This window comes from Muscardinus avellanarius, assembly GCF_963383645.1.
Source record: "Muscardinus avellanarius genome assembly, chromosome: 9".
Taxonomy (NCBI): Eukaryota; Metazoa; Chordata; class Mammalia; order Rodentia; family Gliridae; genus Muscardinus; species Muscardinus avellanarius.
Genome location: NC_137795.1, coordinates 67,368,033 through 67,392,296, shown reverse-complemented (window position 1 = coordinate 67,392,296; position 24,264 = coordinate 67,368,033). Strand labels below are relative to the sequence as shown.

Genomic DNA, 24,264 nt, shown 5'->3' with positions numbered 1-24,264 from the left:
TGTGTAGCTAAGAGGTAAAGTGCCCCTGGGTTAAATTCCTAGTACCATAAACAAAACAAAACAAAAGATGAATTAAATATATGAAACTGTCAAAAATTGGAGAATGCTTGCTTTAGGTATGGAAGGTGAAAGTGAGAAATCTTCAAGTGTAAAAGGGGACATGGACCAGTAATTTGGGTGAATTTAGCTTTGAACTAAAAAAAATGTCGGGACAAATTAAGCATTAATAGCAATAATAATAATGAAAACTGGGCCTGGAGAACTAGGTACTATTGATTTTTTGTTCTTGGAGGAGTTGTTGCTGTGATCATTGATGCCTTTGGAATTGTGTATTGTGTTCTTTCTAGTGTTAAGAATGGGGATAGAATGAGAATACTGAAATGAATTGGATTTGGACCTTAAAGAAGACTGAAACCTTCCCGGGGGCTGCATACTCTGATGGAAATGCAGCAATGGTTCTGGGAGCCTGAGGGAAGGAGCCTGTTTCTTTGGGCCTGGGGGGAGGCTTCTCTGCAGTGGTGGTATTTCAGAAGGAATGGATCAGAAAGAAGATCCAACCCAGTGATGGGAAGTGGCAAATCAAAGGCAAGGAAGTAAAAACACACATTACATTTAGGGGATAGCAGGTAATAGAAAACAAAACAAAATCGAAAAGTAGCTAACATTTACAGTGTGTACTGGATGTCAGACTCAGGTCTCAGTGCTTTTCACTGTTAGCTCACTTAATGACTTTAACAGCCCTTTGAGTCAGATGCTATCATCCCTGTTTAATAGATAAAGACCCAGGAATACCAAATACCAAGAGGTGATGTAAGTAGCCCAAGACCTGACAGAAGTTATGGAGCTGGGATTCAAATCTTGCCATTTTGCCCCCAGAGGCTGGACTCTAACCCTGTCTACCATATTGCCTTCATGGTAGTGTAGAGTGTGGAGAGTAGAGCCCTTGGGAGAGCATGGAAGGTGGCTTAGGAGGGAAAGATAGGTGCCACAGTGTAGACCAGCCTTTAAGGGTTGCTTATATCATGCTTACTCTGTGCCTTGTACCTTCTCATGTGCTTTACAAGTAATAACTTGATTTTTATAATACTAAGAAGTAGATATTTTGTGATTTTGGTTCTCATTTTCCAGGTGAGAAAATTCAGGTCTAGGGAAGTTCAGTAATTTCTCAAGGTTGTATAGCATGTCAGTGATCCAGCCTGAATTTGAACCCTGTCAGTTTATTTTCAGTTACTGCTCTTAACCCCTACTAGTTACTGTTCCCTTCTCTGCCCAGGCCTTAGAAAGAGTTCCTTTTGCAAGGTACACTTGTGCGAATTTACAGGCCTTTGATGAGGGACATGTATATGTCTTGATCATTTCAGGGCAGACAACACATTTGTCAGTCAGTAGAGGTTGCACTACAATGTTTGTTAGGTATTTTTTTCCCCTCAATCAGATTATAAATCCCAACAGGGCAGGAATTCTATACCTTTTTAAAAATGCTTTATAGAAATATGATTAATTCATATACCATACAATTCATCCACTAAAAAGAATGCAATTTGTTGGTATTTAGTGTATTCACAGAGTTGTACAGCTGTCGCCACTGTCGTATGCCTTTGAAGACATTTTAATTCAATTTTTACTATACAAAGCTTGAATTATATATTTAACCTCCATGTTTTTTAAGTATCTCACCCATAATAAAACCATCCTTTGAGATTTTTTGTGAGGATAAACTGTGCTTGAGGTGATTAAGGACACTCTAGGTTTTCTCTTTGTTATGGTTAAAAATAAATTTGTTATGGCCAATTTTTTTTTTTTTTTTGGCTAGGAAAGAAGAAAGTGTGAGGTGTTTTTATGCCACTACAGCAATTATTAAGGAAGTTATAAGTTTCCATGGGTCCATTAATGTTTGGATTTTAGGTTTTCTTTTTTTGTTGGTGGTATACTGTAATTGTACATGATAGTGAGATTGATAGTAATACATTCATATATGCACATAACATTAAGGCTTTTAGGGTTTCTTAAGTTGTTAGCACTGGATGGGCCTTGGGACATTTTGTAATCTGTCTCAACTCCCTTCAACATCTTTGCTTTTCACCTGGTTCTAGGCCAGCTGTTCCCAGCCATTTGAATCGTATGGACAGATATGAGTGATGTTGATACCAGGGTCTTTCCCACTGGTTCTTACTGAATTGGAATCTGGTATGGCCTAAGCCTCAGGGTTTTTAAAAGCTTGGCAACCACTGTTCCAAAATATTTGCCCCCAGTTATCCTCTGCTGTCTCCTTGGGATAAGAAAGGAATACAGTGAGATAAGTCAGATTAGCAAGCTAAGTCTCTGGTGAGTCCATTCAAAGCAGGATGTGTGGAGATCACTTCAGGTTCTTCCTTGAAGACGTCAGTTCTTGCTCACGCTTTTTTTGTGCTCAGGCATCAAGGTTTTACCAGTTTGTGATTATTATCCTAGAATATAGGTTTTATTACCCAGTGTTTTTCTATGATCAGAGTAGGTGCTGGAGGAGGGAGACATTGCAAAGGGTAAACCCGGTCTTGGCTCCTTGTCTAGTACCATGGGATATAGTGTTCCCTGAGGTCACATGGCTTTACAGGCACTGATCACAAATAGAGGACTGGAGGGTGGGTAGGGAGGGCTGAAAAGTGATATGTAGTATAAGGAGATTGGGCTGCAGGTCTTTTTTTTTTTTAATATTGAACTGTTTTAGAAGATTGCCAGCAGAGTGACTTTTTCCAGAGCTTTTGCCTCGTAGGCCTTTTGCACTATGACAAACGTTTGCTTTCTATGAATTCCTACAGGAGCTATTTCTTCCTTTGTTCTCTGCTGTCCATGTGGGTTATGCCTGCTGAACATCCTCTCTTCCTTCTCTCCTTGCCTGGTATTTGCTGGCCCTCAAATACTTGTACTTCCTGTTATCTTGGTTGCTTTAGGGGGGATGTTGGAACAGAGGACTGTGTGAGAGGAGGATGTGCCCTCCTGTTGCAATGATGCAATCCCTAACCAAAGTACTTAACAGCAACTGAGCAAACCTGTACTCGTGACCTGTTTAACCAGACCCACTTGTTGGGTCCAAGCAACTAATTTAAATGCTGGCTCTGGTCTCAGAATTCTGCTAACTCAGAATTATTTCTAGTGGCTGATTTATAGAGTCATGGTCCATTTTGTTGGTTGGAAATGTTTAACAGAGTACTTGGGCTCACCTTTTCCATTGAATGAGTGAAGAGTTCTGGATGGTTCCTTTTGGCAACCAGTACCGACAACATAGGAAAATTGACAGTATTGAAATTCCTAGCAATTCAACGTAGATAAACCAGTGCGCTTAATGACCGCTATTCGACCCGTATCTTTGTCTTGATTTCTATATGTACTTAGAGTTTCCACATGTTACCCATGAAAACTGTTGACTTTATAGGAGAGTCAGATATTTTACCATACACTATTGTTTTCTGGTAAGATTATCTTTTTTCTTTTTGCATAAAATGTGTGTGGTACAATTTAAGACAATTGTGTGCGTAAGCCCGATTTGAGCCCTCTTGCATCCATGGGTGCATGTTTAGTAGTGCTTCAGAACTAGACATGATGTGATTTGTGTCATCTGTTCCTGAACATGATCACCATGTTCAGGAGCTGTGGAGGACCCCTCTAGCTAATTCACTCTATACCACTTTTTCATATGGGAGGAGGTGGTCAGAACTGTCTTTTCCCCAAGTTAATAGCTCTGTTTAGTGGAAGAACCCTGCACCAGAAGGTAGGGGGACCTGGGCTATGGCTCATTGCCACTGATGTTGAGAACATGGACATCATTACCTTCTCTGGGTGCCCTGTATCATTCTATGCAGGAAACAGGACCATCTGTGGTGATGACATGAACTAGACCTCCTGAAAGCATTTAGGGAATCATGAAATGCAACAGGAATGGTGGGCTTTGCTGAAGCTCATGAGACACCATGTATTCACCATGATGGCTGGCCAATGTACCTGCCTCACACATTCTCCATGTGGCCTCCTGGGAGCCTTGCTGTTGGAAGTTTTTGTCCAGGACTAGTAATAATTGGTTTACTCGGGAGCTCTTTAGAAATGCAGCATATTGCCAGGCGTGGTGGCGCACGCTTGTAATCCTCCCAACTCTTGGGAGGCTGAGACAGGAGAATTGCACAGGTTCGAAGCCTGCCTCAGCTACTTAGTGAGGCTCTCAGCAACTTAGTGAGACTGTTTCCAAATACAATAGAAAATAGGTCTGGGAGTGTAGCCTGAAGGTAACCTCACCCAGGCCTGTTGCATCAGCAGCCGCATTTTAACTAGATCCCCAGGAGTTCAGACGCATGTTAAAGTTTAGATGATATCCATCTGGGACTCTGATTACCATGTAATTAAATGTAGCTGCCTTTCTAAAAGAAGAGGACAACAACTTTCGGATTCATTGTGAGTTATGACAACTTTTTGTAGAATTAAGTACATGGTGGCAAAAGTCCAGTATCCATTTTAGGGTTTTTAGAGCTCAGATCGATTACATATTTGGGCCAGGGTGTTATTTTATAAGGAGGACATCTCTGGATTATTTTTGAAGGGAATAACACAAGGGCTGTACTTTTCTCCATGTCTTTAATCCTCACCCGTACTTAAAACTTCCGCAGGTGAACCTCTGCCTGCACGGCCTTTCACCATTCTCTCCCAAAGGTCACCAGTGATCTCAGTTCCTAACCTGTTAGCCTATCCTCCTCATTTCTGGCCTCCTGTGACCTTGTGCCCCGTGCCTTCCTTCCTGGAACTCCCTCTGTTAGCTTCCACCATCAGCCCTCGCGTGGCCTCCTACCTCTCATATTATTCCTTTATTCTCCTTTACAGGTTTCTCTTTATCCTTCTGTTTCCCCTGAAATGTTGGTGTGTTCCCTCCACTCAAGCTCTGCCCTTCTCTTTCCCGCGGCATTACCCGCCTTCTGAATAGTGATAGCACTGTGTCGATCTTCAGCTTGGGCAGCTCTTTTGAGCTCCAAACTGAGGTTTCAAATGTTTGTGGGAAGTCTCATCTTGTCTGTCTTGGAGGTATTTCAAATTCTGCTTACCTAGAGCTGAGTTCATCTTCTTTTTTTTTTTTTGGTGGTACTGGGGTTCCTGGAAGCCCTTCTACCTCCGGGCTACACTCCCAGACCTATTTTTACATTTTTTTTATTTGGAAACAGGGTCTCCTAAGCCAGCGTGCGCGGCTAGCTTTGAACCTGCGCGATCCTCCTGTCTCTGCCTCCCAAGCGCGGGGATTACAAGCGTGCGCCACCACGCCCGGCTCATCTTCTTAATTCCTTGTTCTTAGCCTGCAAGTTAACTTTCTTCCTGTAACTTTTGATTTGTTGGATTAAATGCCTGTTACAGGCAGTCAGGAGAAGCACTATGTGCAGGAATTTGGATGTGGGGAAAGCATTGGGTAGGTTAGACCATTCTGCTTCCCTGGAACACATGTACTGCCTTTCCTATTTAAACTCCTGTCTGTCTGTCTGTCTGTCTGTCTATTTTTTTTTTGCGGCTCTGGGGATGGAACCCAGAGGCATTTGGCCTCCGAGTTACACCCCCTGCCCAATTTTTTATTCTTTATTTTGAAACAGTCTCACTGAGTTGCGGAGGGCCTCACCAAGTAGCTGAGGCTGTCCGCGAACCACAATCCTCCGTTCTCAGCCTCCCAAATGCTGGGATTACAAGTGTGCGCTACCACGCCTGGCTTGAACTCCCATTTAAACTTGTTACTTCTTAGTTTTACCATCGCATAGCTTCCTCTCTCTTCTTGCCTTTGGCTTATCTCTTTCCATTCTGCCCAGAAATGTCAGAGGAATCTTTGAAGACTGGCTTTTGTTGTCATGTGGCATGTCTTAACAGTTTTAAAAAGTGCATTTGAGCCAAGTGCGATGGTGCATACCTGTAATCCTAGTACTTGGGAAGCTGAGACAGGAGGATTGCAGGTTTGTGACCAGCCTCAGCAATTTAGTGAGGTCCACTGCAACTTTGTGAGACTGATTTTTTAAAATAATAGGACTGAGGATGTAGCTCAGAAGTAGAATGCCCTTGGGTTCAATCCGCAGTATACCACTCCCCACAAATGCATATGAGTGTGTAGTTGACAACCACCTACTTGCCAGCCCCTGTTCTAAATGCTAGGCTTACTAAAATGAGGAAGCTATGGGCCTGTTTGCAAGGAGTCACAGGCCACAGGGAGCAAGGTAACCAACCAGCTAATATGAAAATCCAAGCTCCATTATCTGATCTTAATAATCATCTTCGAGGTAGTAGGGAAGGTGCTGATAATATCATTTGGCTAGTAAGAAATTTAAGACTCAGAAGGGTTATGCAAGTAATAATAACATTATCTTTTGTTTATATAGCACTTAAAAAAGTCAGGCATTGTCTTAAGCACTCCATATTATTATCAAACAATTTATTCTTCATTATGAGCATGTGACATGTAGAGGCTGTTGTTATCTCCATTATACAGATGGGGAAACTCATTTGTATAGCATATTTAAGCCCCGTGAGCTACAAAGAGCGTAAGTAACCTCTTCCAGGCCACACGCTTAGAAGAGGTGGAGCTCTGGACTGACCCCAGAGCCTACATACATGATGACGGTGCCATGTCGCCTTTTTAAATGCACCTTGCTACGCAGTGTGGCTCTGTTGCCTATGAAGCAAAATTTCAACTCTTTACACAGCTAAGTCCTCCTTGGTACAGGTTGTATTTTTAATATTTTTAACATTTCCCCAGGATTACTTCACACTCCTTCCCTTCTTGTTCTTTACAGCAGTTTTAGGGGACATAAACCCTTGTTCATATTTCTTGCCCCAAAGCCATGGCAACGATGTATTGGGGGGCTGGGGGAGGGTGCCTGCTTATTTATTTGCTTATTTAACTTTGTGCTCTGGCAGAGATAGGAATGTTTCCTGTAATCTCTCAGTAGTGTTGGGCAGATTTTATTTTTAAAGCCCTCCTCAATTTTTGAAAGGGGCTTAGTTCTGTTTCCCTGTTTCTTTCTCTTCTCTTCTCTTCTTTTTTGTGGTGCTGGATGTGGATCCCAGGCCAGGGGCTTTTCTATCTCTGAGCTATATATATATATATTTATTTTGGTGTGGTACTAGGGATGGAACCCTTCTATCTCTGATCTACACTCCCAGACCTACTTTATATTTTATTTGGAAACAGTGTCTCTTAAGCCAGCAAGGCTGGCTTCGAACCTGTGCAATCTTCCTGTTTCAGCCTCCCAAGCGATGGGATTACAAGTATGTGCCACCATGCCTGACTTATTTCCCAGTTTCTTGAAGCCACCCATGACCTGAGTTGCAGCTTTTGCAGTTAGGATTCAGACATGGACCGCATGTGCGGGGCTCTTGGTTGCTAGGCCTTTACATCTTGGCAGTCTTACCAGTTCTTTTTGTTGTTTTGTTGTTGCTTGTTTCCATGAGGTTTAATTGATGAGAATTTTGCAGAATCTTGCCTGTAGTTTGTCACAGTTTGGACTCAGTTGACTACATCTCTCTGTCCTTAGCATTTTCTGCCAAGACATAGAACCAGGACCTTATTCAAGTTGAGGGTCTTATTTTTTGTGTTTGGCCAGAGGAGTCCTAGGTGGTGCTGGATCCTTGGTTCTGGTACTCCCATCAGGATGCATGTCATTCTTGGTTGTTTTCTGTTATATTTGATCGTTAGGTTCAGATGTGGCCATCTGGGTCCACCAGCTTTTTTGCGTAATAGTTTATTTTAGTTGACTAAGTTTGAATATTAACATTTGTTCTTTGTGGCGAATTAAGTTAAAAGTGATATTTATTCTTTAAATATATACACTCGTGTAAATATTTATGTATTTGTATGTGTATACACACATACGAGTAAGTATCATAATTGTTAGAAAGAATAATGGGTATTAAAAGGCAGTTGGATTTTTTTTTTTTTTTTGGAACCCAGGGGCTTTTCTACCTCCGGGCTATACTCCCAGACCTGTTTTATTTGGAAACAGGGTCTCACTAATTTGCTGAGAGCCTCACTCAGTAGCTGAGGCTGGCTTCGAACCCATGAGATCCTCTTGTCTCAGCCTCCCAAGCTCTGGGATTACAAGTGTGTGCCACCACGCCCGGCAGCCAGTTGGATATTAACAAATGGGTAGCTCGTGTTTGTGATAACGAAATGGGTAGTGGTGATGCTTATACATTTTGAATATCCTTAATGCCACTAACTGCACTTAGAAATGGTTAAGATGACAAATTTTATATTAAATTTATTTGATAAAAAAACCTGCAAATGGATTTTAACTTTTTTTTGATACTGAGAATTGAACCCAGTGTTATTATTTATTATTATTATTTTTGGTGGTACTGGGGTTCCTGGAAACCCTTCTACCTCCGGGCTACACTCCCACGGGCTACACTCCCAGACCTATTTTTTTTTAATACTTTTTTATGTGGAAACAGGGTCTTTTAAGCCAGCGCTGCTGGCTTCGAACCTGAGCGATCCTCCTGTCTCTGCCTCCCAAGCACGTGGATTACAAGCGTGCACCACCACGCCCAGCCCAGTGTTATTTTTTTTGTTTTGAAACAGAGTCTCACTTGCTGAGGGTCTAAATTGCCGAGGTTGGCCTCAAACCTGAGATCTTCCTGTCTCAGTTTCCCAAGTACTGGGATTATAGATGTGTTCCACCAACCCTGACTGGAAATGGATTTGAACACATTAGGGTTTTTAAAAATTCATTAGACTATACTGAGGGATTATTACATTCTAGCAAGTATCCAGCTGAGATGAAGGGTAGAGAAGTAAAGGTTTCTTTACTGAAGAATGCTACCTAGTAAAGATAGAGGGATGCTAGAATTAGAAAAAGGTAAAAAGTTATTTTTCAGCCTGTAGGTAATAACTATTCAGGCAAGGATTGCCAACCCTTTGGTAATATTTTTTGGAATTCCCATTGTTTCAAAGTATCTTCCTGTAAATTACTTATGTGAAAAAGGTTCCTTTACAGTGGAGACATCTGCTTCAACTAAGTGACCATCAATAAATGGACAAACTAGCACCTATTGATAAGGTATAACGAGCAGAGTAAACACCTACTGATAAGATGCAAGGAGCAGTGTTGCCAAGCCTGGGCAGAGAAGCTGAGGTCAGCATCAAATTCAAAATATTTAAAGTGGATACAAAACTATTTCTCGCGATATAGTATGTTGTTGTGGGTGATGATGGTGCTGTTGGTAAAACATGCCTCCTGATATCCTACACAACAAACACATTTCCATCTGACTATGTACCAACTGTTTTTGGTAACTACACAGTCACAGTTATGATTGGTAGAGAGCCATATACTCTTGGACTTTTTGATACCACAGGTCAAGAGGATTATGACAGATTACGACTGCTGAGTTATCCACAAACAGATGTATTTCTAGTCTGTTTTTCAGTGGTCTCTCCTTCCTCATTTGAAAATGTGAAAGAAAAGTGGATGCCTCAGATAACTCACCACTGTCCCAAAACTCCTTTCTTGCTTGTTGGGACCCAAATTGATCTCAAAGATGACCCTTCTACTATTGAGAAACTTGCCAAAAAGAAACAGAAGCCTATCATTCCAGAGACTGCTGAAAAGCTAGCCCGCGATCTGAAGGTTGTCAAGTATGTGAAGTGTTCTATACTCACACAGAAAGGCCTGAAGAATGTGTTTGACGAAGCAATATTGGCTGCCCTGGAGGCTTCAGAACCGAAGAAGAACCGCAGATGTGTGCTGCTATGAAAATCTCTGCGGAGCCCTATCTGTACAGCTGGTGTTGGTTTCATACTAAAAGCAATGTTTAAATCAAACAAAAGATTAAAAATTAAAATTTGTTCCTGCAATAATGATAAATGCCCTGCACCTACCCACATGCACTCGTGTGAGACAAGGCCCATAGGTATGGCCTCCTTTCCCCCTGCCCAATATTAGTTAATTTTGAACAATTTTATATTGTCAGGAAGGTGATCAGTACTAGTTTTTGTTTTGTTGTTTCAAAAAAACTTTTTTGTTCAAGAGCAAGGCATGCTTGTGCTGACTCTGTAACGGACTAATTTGAATTGTTGAAGCCACTTCATGGTTCCACTCTGGAGAATAATGTGGGACAGCTTAGACTTTTATTTTTTTTTTCTTCTTTATTGTTTTTTTTTTTTGGGGGGGTGTTTGTGTGGCGTTTGTTTTTTAATTTTGTTTTTATAATTCATTAACCAGTGGACAGCCCATAAGTGAGGAGGAGAGATTGATTACACATTCTACTTCCTAGATCTAGTTCAGAAAATGAGTTCCCCACCTGGTGCTATTAGGAAGGAGTATAGTAAATATGTCGTTTAATAATATACTCCTTTTTGAGAGTTGCCTTTTCTCTCCTCCCTTGCATAGATCCAGTATTTGATGAAACTCATGAAAGTGTGAGTGGAAGCCATCTTGCCCCGCCTCTTTTCTAGGATGCACCCTTTGTGATTGTGATTTTCAGAAAATATGTTTGCCATTTGATGATTTTTTTTTTTTTGGTGGGAGGACTTAATTACCAACTTCCTTTGCTGATTAAATGAAGAAAAGTATTGCACCTTTTGAAGTACACCAAATGGATTGAGTTGGTATTGAGTTGGTGATTAAAAAGTTTCTTTCCTTGTCCAAAAAAAAAAAAAAAAAAATGCAAGGAGCGCTGTACAGCAGGACCTTAGAAAGTTCTCACCAGTGATGCTCATTCTGAGTTTAATGGTGAGGAACCAGTCAGACAATCCAGCAAGTGTGGCTATTTTGTGAATGAAGGGGCCGAGTTAAGGGAGACTCCCAAGGAGAAATGGCAGATGTGGAGCTTGGATCTGGATAGAGAATGAATGAATGAATGAATGAATGCATGCATGCATGCATGCATGAACCAAGTAGCCCGATTGGAGCCACTGCATTAAATGATAGTACATTTATCTACTAAAGCTTCATAACAGAGTACCAAAGGCTGCATAGTTAAAATAGCAGAAGCTTATTTTTTCATAGTTCTGGAAGTGAAATGACGGAGGGCAGATCCCAGCAGGACTGGTTTTTTCTGAGTCCTCTTAGGATTGTTGCTGGCTGGCTGGCTTTCTCATGTGCTTCCATCTGTGTCTCTATCTTAATTTTTTTTAAATACCAATTTTTTTTTTTTTTTTTTTTGTACAGGGGTTTGAACCTAGGGCCATTCTACATCCAAGATATACCCCTAGCCCTTTTTCTTTTTAATTTTGAGAACAGGGCCTTGTTAAGTTGTTTAGGGTCTCGCCAGGTTGCTGGGGCTAGCCTTGGACCTGTTCCTCTTGTCTCAGCCTCCCACGTGCTAGTTTTACACGTCATATTGGATTAAGGGTGCCCTTGATCATCTTATTTTAATTTCTTGACCCCTTTAAAGACCCTTCTTTTCCTTGTCTGTCACTTCAGTTTCAGAAGTTAGAGCTCCGCCCCGGTTTCTCTTTCCCTGTAGCTCCTGGACATTTTGGTGAGCGTGTGTTTGGTGTCCCCGGTAGCGTAGTCCTGACCTTTGCTTTCCCTTTTCACATCGATTTGTTCTGAGTGGACCGTAGAGGGACCCTTGCCCTGGGTCCTGTTTGCACATTGTTCTTCCCTCAGTGTTTGATGTTTAACAGGTTCATGTTCACTTCATGTTTATGTTAGTGTTTTCCTTTCATGGTTTTTGAGTTGTATGCTTTATTTAAAACCAGCTTCCCCTCTCAATGTTACATTAAGAAATCACTCATGGGTTTCTTTCTCTCTCTTTCCCACATCCCCACACTCTCCTCCCTCCCTCTTTCCAATTCTGATGAAAGCTAGAGGAGAAGTTTAATTTGTGCGTGTGTGCATGTGCGTGCATGTGAGAGTGTGTGTGTGTGTGTGAGTATGCATAATCCCAGAGTTCACGCACCTTTACAAGTGCCACATCACCAACCAGCATGCCCACCGCTGTTCAGACTGAATCTGTTGGTTCAGAGTTGTGGGAGGAAATCTCAGTGCAGAAAGCCCAGAGGTTCTTCCTGGGGGCCTAAGCATCTGCTGCTGACTCAGCCAGCTGCTTTGACTAGGAGGCTAGTATCTGAAGCAAGTCACTGCTAGATTCTGTCCAAGGTTATGCATTTTCATTCAGTCTTGATTCTCTGTTATGGTAGATGAGAAAACAAGAGGTCACATTGCTAATTAGCAATAGTCAGAATTTAAATTTCCCATGGCAAAGCCCATAAAATAGGTGCAGGTAATACTCTACCAGGAGAATATGGCTGGAGAATCTAGGCATTTGACTTAGTTCTTGAAAAAGTAGCAGCATTTTAAAAACTTCTCATGGAAATTCCCATAATGTATAAAAATGAAATAGTGTAGTAAATTCCTCTTTCACTATCTAGCCAGTAATCATTATCAACTTCTGGCCAGTATTGTTTCATTTGTAACACTCTCTCCTCTTCCTCCTCCGAACTCCCATTTTGTCAGAGCAAACCCTAGATATGTCTGTAAGTATTTTAGTATGAATCTCTAAGATTTTTTTTTCTCTACTGGGGCTTGAACCCAGGGGCATTCTATCGCTGGGTTAGACCCTTAGCCTTATTTTTTATTTTGAAACAGGGTCTCACAAAGTTGCTCAGGCTTTCACCAAGTTGCTGAGGCTAGCCTTGAACCTGTGATTTTCCTGGCTCAGCTTCCCAAGTCCTGGGATTACAGGCATTCACTATACCACCACAGCTTTTAAATAAGATTTTCTTAGAGCACAATCACAACATCACTATCACATCTAGAAAAAGAATTTATAATTCTTTAAGGTCTTTGAATATTCTGTACACATTTCACCCATTTTCCTTTTTGTGTAACAGTTTTTTTTTTTTTTTTTTCTTCAGTACTGGGGATGGAACCCAGGGGGATTTTACCCTCAAGATACACCCCCAGACCTATTTTTTTAATTCTTTTTTTGAAACAGGGTCTCGCTGAGTTGCAAAGGGCCTCACTAAGTAGTTGAGGCTGTCTTTGAACTGCAATTCTCCTGTCTCAGCCTCCCCAAATGCTGGGATTACAAGAGTGCACCACCATGCCTGGCTTGTGTTACAGTTTTTAAAATAGTTTTTTTGATTGCCATGTACATAAGGCCCACACATTATGATTGGTTGATGTGCCTTGGTTCTCTCTCAGTCTCATGCTCTCTCTCTGTTCCCCTGAAAGGCAGATAATGGTTGAAAAAGATTGAAACCATGGGGTTTGTTTTCCTATTACGCCCCTGCCACGTATTTGCAGGTTGACTTGAGTCAGTTATGCAACTTCTCTGCCCGTGTCTAAGTTTCCTCATCTGTCAAAAAGATGTAGTTGTACCTGCTTTTGGGGCATGTTAGGGGATCAGTGTGCTGACATTTGTGAAGCTTAGAACTCAGCCTGGGATGTGGTGTGCTTTGCAGGTGTGCTAGTTATGGACTTGGAGCCAGAGAAGTTGCTTTGAGTCACATATAGCCCCTCGATGCAGAAGTGGGTGGAGGAAGGCTCAGGGTAGTGGAGTGGCTCAGTCTTTGGCTTGGGGCTCCTGGCTATGCAAAAGCTCCTTTTCTTCTTTTCCCTTTTGCATTCTTGACTATGCTTCAGTCAGAGGAGATGGGTGCACAGCAGAGTTTGGAACCAGTAAGGTATTATTTAGTGGAAGCGACTTCTTTATTGTTCTTTTATTCCTGGTTTTCTCTTCCTCTGTATTAAGTTAGCTCTTCTCTCTAAGAAGCCATTTCAACTTTTTATGGCATTATCTGGGCTCTAGCAGCTTGTGATCTCCTAAGTAGAGCCTTTCAGCACTTTATAAATATGTCATATACTTTTTATATTCCTTTGTTTCCCACCAGGAACATACATCCCAGTCTTCAGAATAGCACAATCAGTTTTTATTCATTTAAAGAGCAGTAGTAATTTGACACTTGCTAATATGTAACAAATTATATTGGGAGAGGTAATTACAATTGCAGCTGGTTCCTAATTATACTGTAACCTTGATGCTTAAAAAAAAAAATCCAGACTAAGTTCAGCATATAATACTAGAAAGGAATATTCTACATTCCTCAGGTCTGCCTTCTGCTGAACAGTGGGCATTTGTGAATCATAATGCCAAATCAAAAAGCCTGTTTTAAATTGGCTTCACTTACACTGTTGTCAGATTTGCTTTAAAGTATCCTTGTCAAACCTGGGGCACATCCTCCATGTGTTAAAATTAGCATCAAATGACCTGGGCTCCTGGTCTTTTTTGGACCTGTGACCAAAAGGACTCAATTAAGACTGAAATGCCTCAGCTTCCTCTTCTAGAAAAAGGGGTATTGATGCCTCTTTACTTTCGAGAGTTTAAGATATCTTTAAATGAGATCATATACAAAGCTTCAGAATCATCAGACCTGACATAGAATTCGGGATCCAGTTAAAGCTGGTTGTTGTTGCTGAAACTCATACTAAGCGATACAATTCAAGACTTCCCTCTGTGACCCCCAACTCCATCCGAGGTACAGCTGTAGTGATGGTATGTGTTATACACTTTGTACCAGTCACGCTGTGGTCAGTCTTCTTTTCCCTTGGGGCTGGGCCTCTAGTTTATTTGGCATCATCTCCTTCGTGCCTGGCATCGGGCCTGTTATCTTGCAGCTTTTCCACAGGTTGTTGCCCCAGTGAGCAGGTAGACCATCACCACCTAAGGTTCTCAGCTGGGGTGGGTGGACTTTTTTCCCCTGGGGGACATATGACAATGCTAGGAGCCAGTTTTGAGTTGTCACAGCCTAGTGGGGGGTAGTTTGCTCAGGCATCTCTTGGGTAGAGGCTAAGGATGCTAACACCCTGGAGTGCATCTGACATTGCAACAGAGAATGACTGCTGCACCCTCAACACAGGTTCAGAAACCTGGGTCTAAGGCAGCCTGACCACCTGCGCTGTGACCCTGTGAAGAGGCATGGACCCAGGGCACATCAACCTGTGTTTGACCTGCAGTTTTCTCAGCTGTAAAGAAAATGAATCCTTCCTGCTTCACTAGTTGTTTGAAAAGAAAGGGGAGATTGTTCAGGTGTGTGCCTAGGCAACCTAATCAGGTTCATTTAGATGGTTCCAGGACCCATCAGCCTTCGACTATCTTTTCTGTGTGGAATAAATACCCACATTAGAAGGCTTGCCTCCCCCATCATATGGGTCAGAACTCAATTCCCATCTTTCTTTGTAGGCAGGACACAAGCAAGTGACTTAGGTTCTGTCAGTCAGGGGCTTACATGTAAGGCTTTGATTAGAAAGAGGACACCATGAGGAAGCAGGTTGCAGGTGAGGTTTTTGTTTCAGTTTACTAGATAGGCAGCCAGAGTGACCTGCTTTTTTTTTTTTTTTTTTTTTTTTTTTTTTTTTTTGCAGGTCTGGGGATGGAACCAAGAGGCATTGACCTCCAAGCTACATCCCTTCCCCTTTTTTTTATTCTTTATTTTTTTGAAACAGGGACAGTGGACATTTTTTTCTTTTTTGGTGGTACTGGGTTTCCTGGAAGCCCTTCTCTCTCCAGGCTACACTCCCAGACCTATTTTATACTTTTTAAATTTGGAAACAGGGTCTCTTAAGCCAGTGTGGCTGGCTTTGAACCTGCGTGATCCTCCTGTCTCTGCCTCCCAAGTGCGGGGATTACAAGCGTGTGCCACCACGCCTGGCTATCTCATAGCATTTTAACAAATCATTTTTCTTCTTAGCCTTTCATTTTTGTTGCTTATTTTTAAGTTCAGTATTTGTTGGACTTCCCAGCCTTCCATTTATATTAGAGATTAGAAATGTCAGAGTCTTATTCTTAGATTACTTGTTATTTTTTAAATAGTAGCTAATATTAGTACTAACATCAGCCTAGGATTTACAGGGCACTTTTTCTTCATTCTAATTGGTTGTTGGCTAAGCTTATGAAGCAGGTAAGGTAGATTTTATATCACTTTGCCCATTTGATAGATGAAGAAGCTAAAACTCAAGGAAGTAACTGCCTTGCCCAGTTGCCTTAGCAGTGGCATTGCCGGAGCTCAGATCTCCCTGCAAAGCTGTGGCTGTCTGCTGATGTTGGTGTGAGTGAGCATCTTTTGTGTATGTAAGGAATTGCAAAGGTAAACAGAAAATATCTTATTTTAGAAAAGATCCATACTGACTCCAGCAGTTTCTTCCTCTTGGGAATATTTGCCGGAATCTTAGCATTAACTTAATGACAATAATAGAACATAAAGCTGGTATGTTTACAGCTTTTTTTTTTTTTTTTGGCACAGAACAATCTACAGTTAAAACAATACCATTCATTTCTTAAATGTTATACCCTGCTCTTTAATATCAGATTTTTAATGATGATGGTCTTACAGTTGTTTAATGTTTGTCTACAACAGAGCAGAGTGAAAGCCAACACACGTCACAACCTACTGAATTGTTCTGATAAACATCTCCTTACTCCTGAATGACCTGCTTGTGTAATTACCCACGGGTTAACAGTGTGGCGTCTCGATGCTTTATAAGTCATCTGTTGACCGATACGCACTTTTGAGGGTTGACTACACAGAAATGTTGTGGTTTGAGGAGTGCTTAACATGGCATCTTGTATGTATTCTAATTTATACTTCAGTAACTTTTTGTATAATTACTGCTCTTTATTTATTAGAACTTAGGAAAACTAAGAAGAGTGGCTCAGTGGTTTAAATAAAAGTTATTTTCTTAAATTTGGTGAGACACCTCTTTCTTTCTTCCCTCAACTTAATGGTAACTGTGTGGTTTTTAGGGAATTCCAAACTTTGTTTTGCAATTACTGCTTGTATCAGTCAAGGTTCACTTGTAGAGGACAGAATCTACTCTGGCTGGTTTAAGGAGAGAGAGATTTATTACAGGGTATTAAATGGCTTATAGAATTTGTTGGGAAGGTGAAGAAACAGACTTGAGGTTGAGCTCTCAGGGATGACTTCCAGAGCCTCACAGCAGAGCAGGCCACCAAGAGAGCATTGACCTCCTATGCAGTCAGGAGGCTGCCGGCCAAGTCGGGGGTGTTCAGGCCCCACTGCCACTGATGTGAAAGATCAGAAAGGTGCCACAGGAAAACCATACTCTTCCAAGGATGGTGCCTGCTGACAGAAGTGTGGGTCCAGCTTCCAAAACTTTGCCTTTCAAATTTTACCCCATTTCATCTGGGCCACTTAGCTGCAAGGGAGTCTGGGCAATGTCCTTGTTAGCTGTCAGTCTCTGCTGCACAGGAAGGTGGAAAAAGAGGCTGGGCCCTAGTTGCTAAGTTGTTGGGTCACACCCAGGAACATCTTTCATTGGGATTCAGGTTCATCAATATTTTGTTTCTTAGGTATAGAAGACTATTCAGGAGCATTTCTCTCTGTTCCTCCTTTATTCTTTCACTGTGTGCTTACACACACACACACACACACACACACACACACACACACACGGTAGCCTGCTTTTTTTTTTTTTTTTGGTGGTACTGGGATTCCTGGAAGCCCTCCTACCTCTGGGCTACACTCCCAGGCCCATTTTTACATTTTTATTTGGAAACAGGGTCTCCTAAGCCAGCGCATGCTGCTGGCTTCAAACCTGCGCGATCCTCCTGTCTCTGCCTCCCAAGCGTGGGGATTACAAGCGTGCACCACCACGCCTGGCTGTAGCCTGCTTTTGATGAGCTGCTTTTTCTGGGATTTTTCTCATATCTCAGGTAAAAAATTATGACATTGAATTTTTCTTTGCTTCTCTTGAGTTAGACACTTTTCAGGGTCGGAAGACTGGGGAAATGCTGCAGCAGGAAGAAGACTCAGTTCGTATCCCGCAGCAGAAGCTGGGACCTCAGGTTCTAGGCCATTTGCTCTCTGCCCAGCCATATGCATTATAGTCCTGTGGGGAACTTTAAAGATGTCCACTCCAGAGATTTTGATTCCATCGACCTTTGCCTAGGCTTCCAGACCTTTATGATGACCTAAAAGCCCCTCAGATTGACTGTGCCTCAGGATTCAGGGGCTGAGGGTCTGAGTCCTAATCAGAACATTATTTAAACCAGTGGTTCTTAAACTTTAACTGTGTCAGGTCCCTGTGAATGGTTTGTTAAATGCAGACTGCTGAGCTCCACTGCCAGAGTTTCTGATTCTGTAAGTCTAGGATAGGGTGTGGGAATTTGCATTTTTAGTTCCTGCTGATTCAGGTGCTGATGGTCTGTCTAGTCCTTGCACTTTGAGAATTGCTCATTTGAAGGGAGCAGCCTGTTTTCATGGCAAATATCTGAGTTTCCACTTACCTGGAAGACTCTTCATCAACACTAAAGCAGTGTCTTTTTTTGCGGGGGGGGGTTGGGGATGGAACCCAGGGGCATTTGACCTTTGAACTACACCCCCTGCCCTATTTTTTATTCTTTATTTTGAATCTGGGTCTCACTGAGTTGCAGAGGGCCTCCCTAAGTAGCTGAGGCTGTCTGCAAACCGCGATCCTCTGGTCTCAGCCTCCTGAATGCCGGGATTATAAGCGTGCACCACCACCCTCAGCAGGAGTGTCTTCTTAGTTCCTTTTTTGTCAAGGCTGTATGATCAGAGGAATAAGGGGGGGGAGCAGGGTTTCCCATCCCCACAGCTTTCCAGTGTGAAAGGAGAGCCTCACATTGCATTTTATTCTCCAAACAAGGGTCCCTTTTTTATGTAGGCTATTGTATACTCTTAGCCACTGCCTCCTATTAGACCTGACAGCTACATTAAGTGCACAATTCTGTTGGCATTGATGTTTATTAATAAGCCTATAACTGTGACTTGATTCCATAATTTTTTAACTAGCTTATGTTTTCACACATGCTATTTATTGATGACTTATTACATAGGTATAACTAGTAGTTATCATGTCAGAAAGTTATGTGTACCTAGTTATACTCAAACTTTGCCCTGTGGAACATAACATCGATTCATGGATTTGGTCTGAAATTCTATACTAAAGTTAAATAATGATAGATGTTTTTCGGTAATGGAAGAAACATTAATGCATAGAGTTTTTTTCTTTTGTAACAAGCTCCCTCTTTTTTTTTTTTAATAAGTTTGGAATTGGTATTAAATATCTGACTGAGTATAAAATTATTGTGTTTTAATAATATTAAACTCAATATTTCATAGTCATCTGCAAAGAACTTTTTTCTTCTTAGTAATTTACTTCTTAAAGCCCATTTATTTAAAATTATTGATAATAAATTTTTATTTCAGTGTTGGGATCTAGTCTTACAAATGCAAATTCAGAAACATAATGATAAAAATTAGGCAATTAGATTATAAAAATAGTAGCTATAAATATTTACATGCTAATATATATGAAACACATATAACAGTGCAAGTCAGGTTTCTGGAAACAATCTAAAGTTTGATGAATCTTCTGAAGCCCAAGAATAAACTAAGTCTAATAATTCCAGGCTTGTTTTGATATAAAGTGAACATGCTGAACAGCTGTTCTGAATTGACTTAAAAAGGGCGGCTACATTTCTGTGGCTTCTTTCTGGCTTGCAGAACTTCCTGGTTATTGGTTTTACCACCAGGTAGAATCCACCTAAATATACCTTCAGAACACTGGCACTTCTCATTACAACTTTATGTTGTCAGTTAATACAACATAAAGTTGTGCAAGTGTTTTTTCTTCACTGCAAGTGACACCTTAACAAAAAAGATAAGGATGGGAGATAGCAGTAGACCTAGGGAAGTGGAAATTCTAAATGGCCTCACAGCATTTGGTAAGTGGGGAGTAGATGGAATTAATACAGAGATGAGGCCCAGGAGGCCAGTAGAGATTCTTTTGAATCCATCCCCTGCTGAAACATAGTGAGCTGACCTTAAATAGAATGTGCTCAGGACCCAATATAAATTTCATTGAATTTCAGGCAAATTCCATAGTGATTATTAACTTTTTACTGTACCTGCAATTTTGTTTTCAAGAAGTAGCATTTTATGGGGCTAGGAGAGCAGGAGATGTCTAGGTGGAATGGTTTCAGTGTTTGTTCAGTGGTTTGGTGAGTGTGGCTTTGAAGACCATGGTTTCCTTCCCCTCTCTCCTCTTGATTACTCCCCTCAAAGTTATGAACCAGGTGGCTCCATCATTTGGGTTTTTTAAGAAGCAAGGATGATAGAATATGAATTTCTTTGGATAAATAACACAAATAACACTTGATGCCTATTTACTGAAGACCATATGGCCTTTTTGGTGCCAAGCCCTTTACGTAAAGTATCTTTTGTCATCCTTCTGACTCTCCAAGATTTCCTGTTTTATAGATGAGGAAAGTGAGACAGAAATGTTAGAGCATCAAGGTCATGCGGCTTGCGCTGTATTCCAGGATGATCAGACATTAAAGCTATATTGGTTACAGCACTGGGTAGACTCTACACATTGGTGTTACTAGCAGAAATTGGGAGTCTTGATTTCTGTGCTTTTTTTTTTTTTTTTCTGAACTGGGAATTGAACCCAGGGCATTTTACTTTTAAGCTACACCCTCAGCCCAATTTTTTATTCTTCATTTTTGAGATAGGGTCTCATTGAGTTGCAGAGGGCCTAAGGAGCTGAGGCTGTCCATGAACCTGCAATTCTCCTCTTCAGCCTTCCAAGTACTGGGATTACAAGTGTGCACCACCATGCCCAGCTTTCTACATGTGTTTTGTGATATTCCCCATTAACATAAGTTAGGGTCACACTGAAGCTGCCTATAATATGGCACAGTAGGAGGTGGAAAATTTGGTTCCTGAAGATGTAGAAAACACTTAGAAGTGAAGCTGTCAGTTGATTCTTAATGTGACTTTTGGGTAAATAAATGACCTTCTGAGCTTCTCCTTCTGTCAGATGGGGGTAATAATATATTTTCTATCAAACACATTTGCTGTTAGGATCCAAAGAGGTAAGAGGCATGCTCTTAGATCTGTCAAGTGTTCTGTCCATTCTGTGTGGCCTGGCTTTGCAGCCTGGGTCATGAATGGCTGTTCTCATTTGTAAGCTCCTGCACCCTATATTCTGGGTGAGTTACAAAGTGAACATTTTGGCTTTTGCTCTCACTGAGATTAATTGCTGGTGGGGAGCACTGAATGTACATTTGGGGCTCAGTAAGCAGAGAATGCTATGGGAATTGAAGGCAGGAGAAGTTTGCTCTGAAATAGCACTGCCTAGGGAAGGCCTTGCAAAGTGTATGGCACAGTGACTGGAGAAGCTTTTAAAGGATGCGATATTCAAATAGAAGCAGAATAGTTCATTTTGTGGAAAATTCCTTTGGCTTTTAAAAGGAAACCCAACTAAGAACTTGAGATAGCATATGCCTTTGTAAAAATGTTCTTATGGTCAGGCATGAGATTGGGAGTTTCAACCTGTAGGAGGAAGTTTCCCTGCTCTAAAAGTGGAGGTGGAAGGCACTTTTAGGATATCTCCAGGAGTGTTCATTCTACCCACCTTTCTCAGAATAGAGGCCCGTGGGAGCGAGTCCTCTTCTGAAACTTTTACATCAGCAGTATCTTAATCTTGGTTAAGTACTTAACAGTTTGTTTTTCCTTCCTTTATTGAACAACAAATATGAACTAATTTGATTTGAATTATTATTATTTTTTTTTGGCAATGAAGGTTGAAGCCAGTGATATTCTACCTCTGAGCTACACTCTCAGCCCTATCTTATTTTCAAAGAGGGCCTCACTAAGTTGCCGAGACTGGCCTTGAACCTGTGATACTCCTGTCTCAGCCTCCCAAATACTGGGATTACAGGTGTGTGTCACCACACCTAGCTCTAATTTGATTTTAGGAAAAGATTACAAATTCTTATGAGTAAAAATAGCATATGTAGCCGGGTGTGGTGGCGCACGCTTGTAATCCCCGCACTTGGGATGCAGAGACAGGAGGATCGCACAGGTTCGAAGCCAGCCACGCGCGCTGGCTTAGGAGACCCTGTTTCCAAATAAAAAAATGTAAAAATAGGTCTGGAGTGTAGCCCGAAGGTAGAAGGGCTTCCGGGAACCCCAGTACCACCAAAAAAAAAAAAAAAAATAGCATAGGTAGTTTCGTATACTCATCTGAAATGGAGTTATCAGCCTTGTGTTGGGAAACAAGGTGACTAACCAGCTGCTTTCAGGAAGACTACCTCTCCCATTCCAGTGACTAGTTAATAAAATCATTCCTGACACTGGTGAGCCAAGGGGCTCAGGCAATTCCACATTTAGAGACAGAGAATGCATTGTTCAAAGATCTCAGAAGAATCTTTGCAAACACACAGAAAAGATTTGGAACAATTTGCATAAATCTCCCTGCGGATAGTGCCATGGCTCCAGTGTTGGGGTGGTTCCAGGAACCCCTCCTTGACTGTATCATGGGGCGACACTGTGCTTGGTGAGAATTCAGCCTCATGACGGTTTTTGCCAGCAGGATTGGGTGATGGGACGCTGAATAAGCTCACTGTTTGCTTCCACATAAGGGCTCTTTTGTGTTGGCCTAGGGCAGCCATGTTCAAGTTTGTCTTGCTTTTTCCCTAGTGATGTTTTTGGACTTTGTGGCCTGGCGAATTAAGCACAACACCTATTCTGAGCTAATCTGTCACATTTTACTCATGGAAGGTAACCACAGTATTTTGAGAATATGGAGAATAATAGTCCTACATTTGGAGACTTCTAATTTATTAAATTAAAAATTGGGGAGAGAAGGGGAAATTTCTTGGCATTCCCAGGTAGATCCACATGCCTGTTCATGGTGGACTGGGAGAGGTAATTTCCTTAAGTTCCTCAGTGCGATTTACCTAGTTCACACTGGCTTCTCTTAAGAAATATGTTCCCTTGCATAGTTAGCAAACAGGTTGTACTTTAATATTTAATATTCCCTTATGTGAAAGGCCTGCATTACCCTGGAGTGTAGTTAAAAAATGCCAGGTGTTTAAATCTGTTTCAACTTCTCTTTGTTATTTTTTCTTTTTTTTAAGAAACAGTATACATTAAACATTAGATATTAAGAACTTTGACTACTGGTTTCTTTCTGGCAAAGAATGTTATCATTCTAGAACCCACATATGGAGTCTAATTTAAAATCTTGGGACTAGTTTATGCGCTGAGGCAATTTGATGCTTTACATAGAGAAATGAAATTCACTGATTTTTAACCTGAAGTTTATTTTCCTTCAGTCTGCTAGCTTGATTTCTCAGCTTTGTTGTAATAATATAAACATTTTTATGTTTATTTATAGGTGGCTTTAACCAAGAGAGCAGATCCAGCTGAGCTTAGAACAATATTTTTGAAGGTCAGTATAAAGGAACCTATTTTGTTTCATACTTGGTTTGTATTTTATAACTTTGAAAGATTATTTTCAAACAGCTATTTATTTCATTGTTAAATTACTTAAAAATCCCCCAAAGTATCTTTATGTAGGACTTATGAAAGAGATCCTTTTCTCTTCTATTTCTTAAACTGTATGGTAAATGTGTAGTTAATTGTGGTGGCAACATGATTTATATTTAATGTTTTTTATCTTACACACATCAGGTACTGAAGAGAACTTGCTGGGGGATTTGGTATTGCAACTAATTTACCTATTCTGGGTTGATCTGTGAAGGACAATGGTAATGCTTTGCCTCCTAAGAAGTTTAAAGGTTTTTGTAAACATCCCCGTAGTTCTCCATTCTTCCAGAAGGGACTACTCCTGTCTGTCCTTGATAGAAGCCCATTTGTTATCGCCATTGTAATCATTATTTTATTATAGCTGTGGTGCCCTGTGAGGAGGCCTTAGTATGAATGATACCAGTCATACCAGACACCCTAGAAGCCCATTTCCTTGGTTTCTTAGACTTCTACCTACTTTGTGGTATCAGGCAATGAATGGTTAATACATTAAACTTCTTCCTCAGCTCTCAAACACTGAAGGACAGTAATGTGATGCATCTGAAATTAAAGAACTTAAAAAAAAAGGCTACTTTTGTAAACAAAATATATGGACCTTTTTTATTTTTCTTTCTTCCTTTTTATGTGCTACTAGGATTGAACCCAGGGGAATTCTACTACAGATTTACAGATCTTTATATTTTTTGTTTTGAAACAGGGGCTCACTAGGTTGCTGAGAGTCTCTGCTTGTTAAGGCTGTCTTTGAACTTAGCTTTCTCAGTACTGGGCTTACAGGCGTGTGCCGCCACACCTGACTGCACTTTCTAAACATTATTAGAAGATGGCTGTGCTGAAGGGAAAGTGAAATCAAGCTGTCAAAAGAGAAATTTGTTGAGTACTGACTATGGTAGAGAAAGTTATTAATTTTGTGAGCCCCATTTTCCTCATCAAAATGTATTTTAAAAAAT

At 41.0% G+C, this 24,264-nt stretch overlaps 2 protein-coding genes across 2 annotated transcripts in view; both read left to right on the top strand.

Moving 5' to 3' along the window:
* The window catches only part of SLC25A13 (solute carrier family 25 member 13), a gene marked incomplete at both ends in the record, with an annotated part of 180,780 nt that overhangs the window by 4,692 nt on the left and 151,824 nt on the right, over positions 1 to 24,264 (top strand). Inside the window, 1 exon segment of the mRNA XM_080701717.1 lies at positions 23,166 to 23,219. Within this exon segment, the coding sequence (XP_080557843.1) occupies positions 23,166 to 23,219 (54 nt within the window).
* Positions 6,155 to 9,743, top strand: LOC308267239 (cell division control protein 42 homolog; the record flags this gene model as incomplete). Its single annotated transcript, XM_080701816.1, has 2 exons — positions 6,155 to 6,304; positions 9,180 to 9,743. 2 exons carry the CDS (start codon positions 6,155 to 6,157, stop codon positions 9,741 to 9,743), a joined length of 714 nt encoding a protein of 237 aa, XP_080557942.1.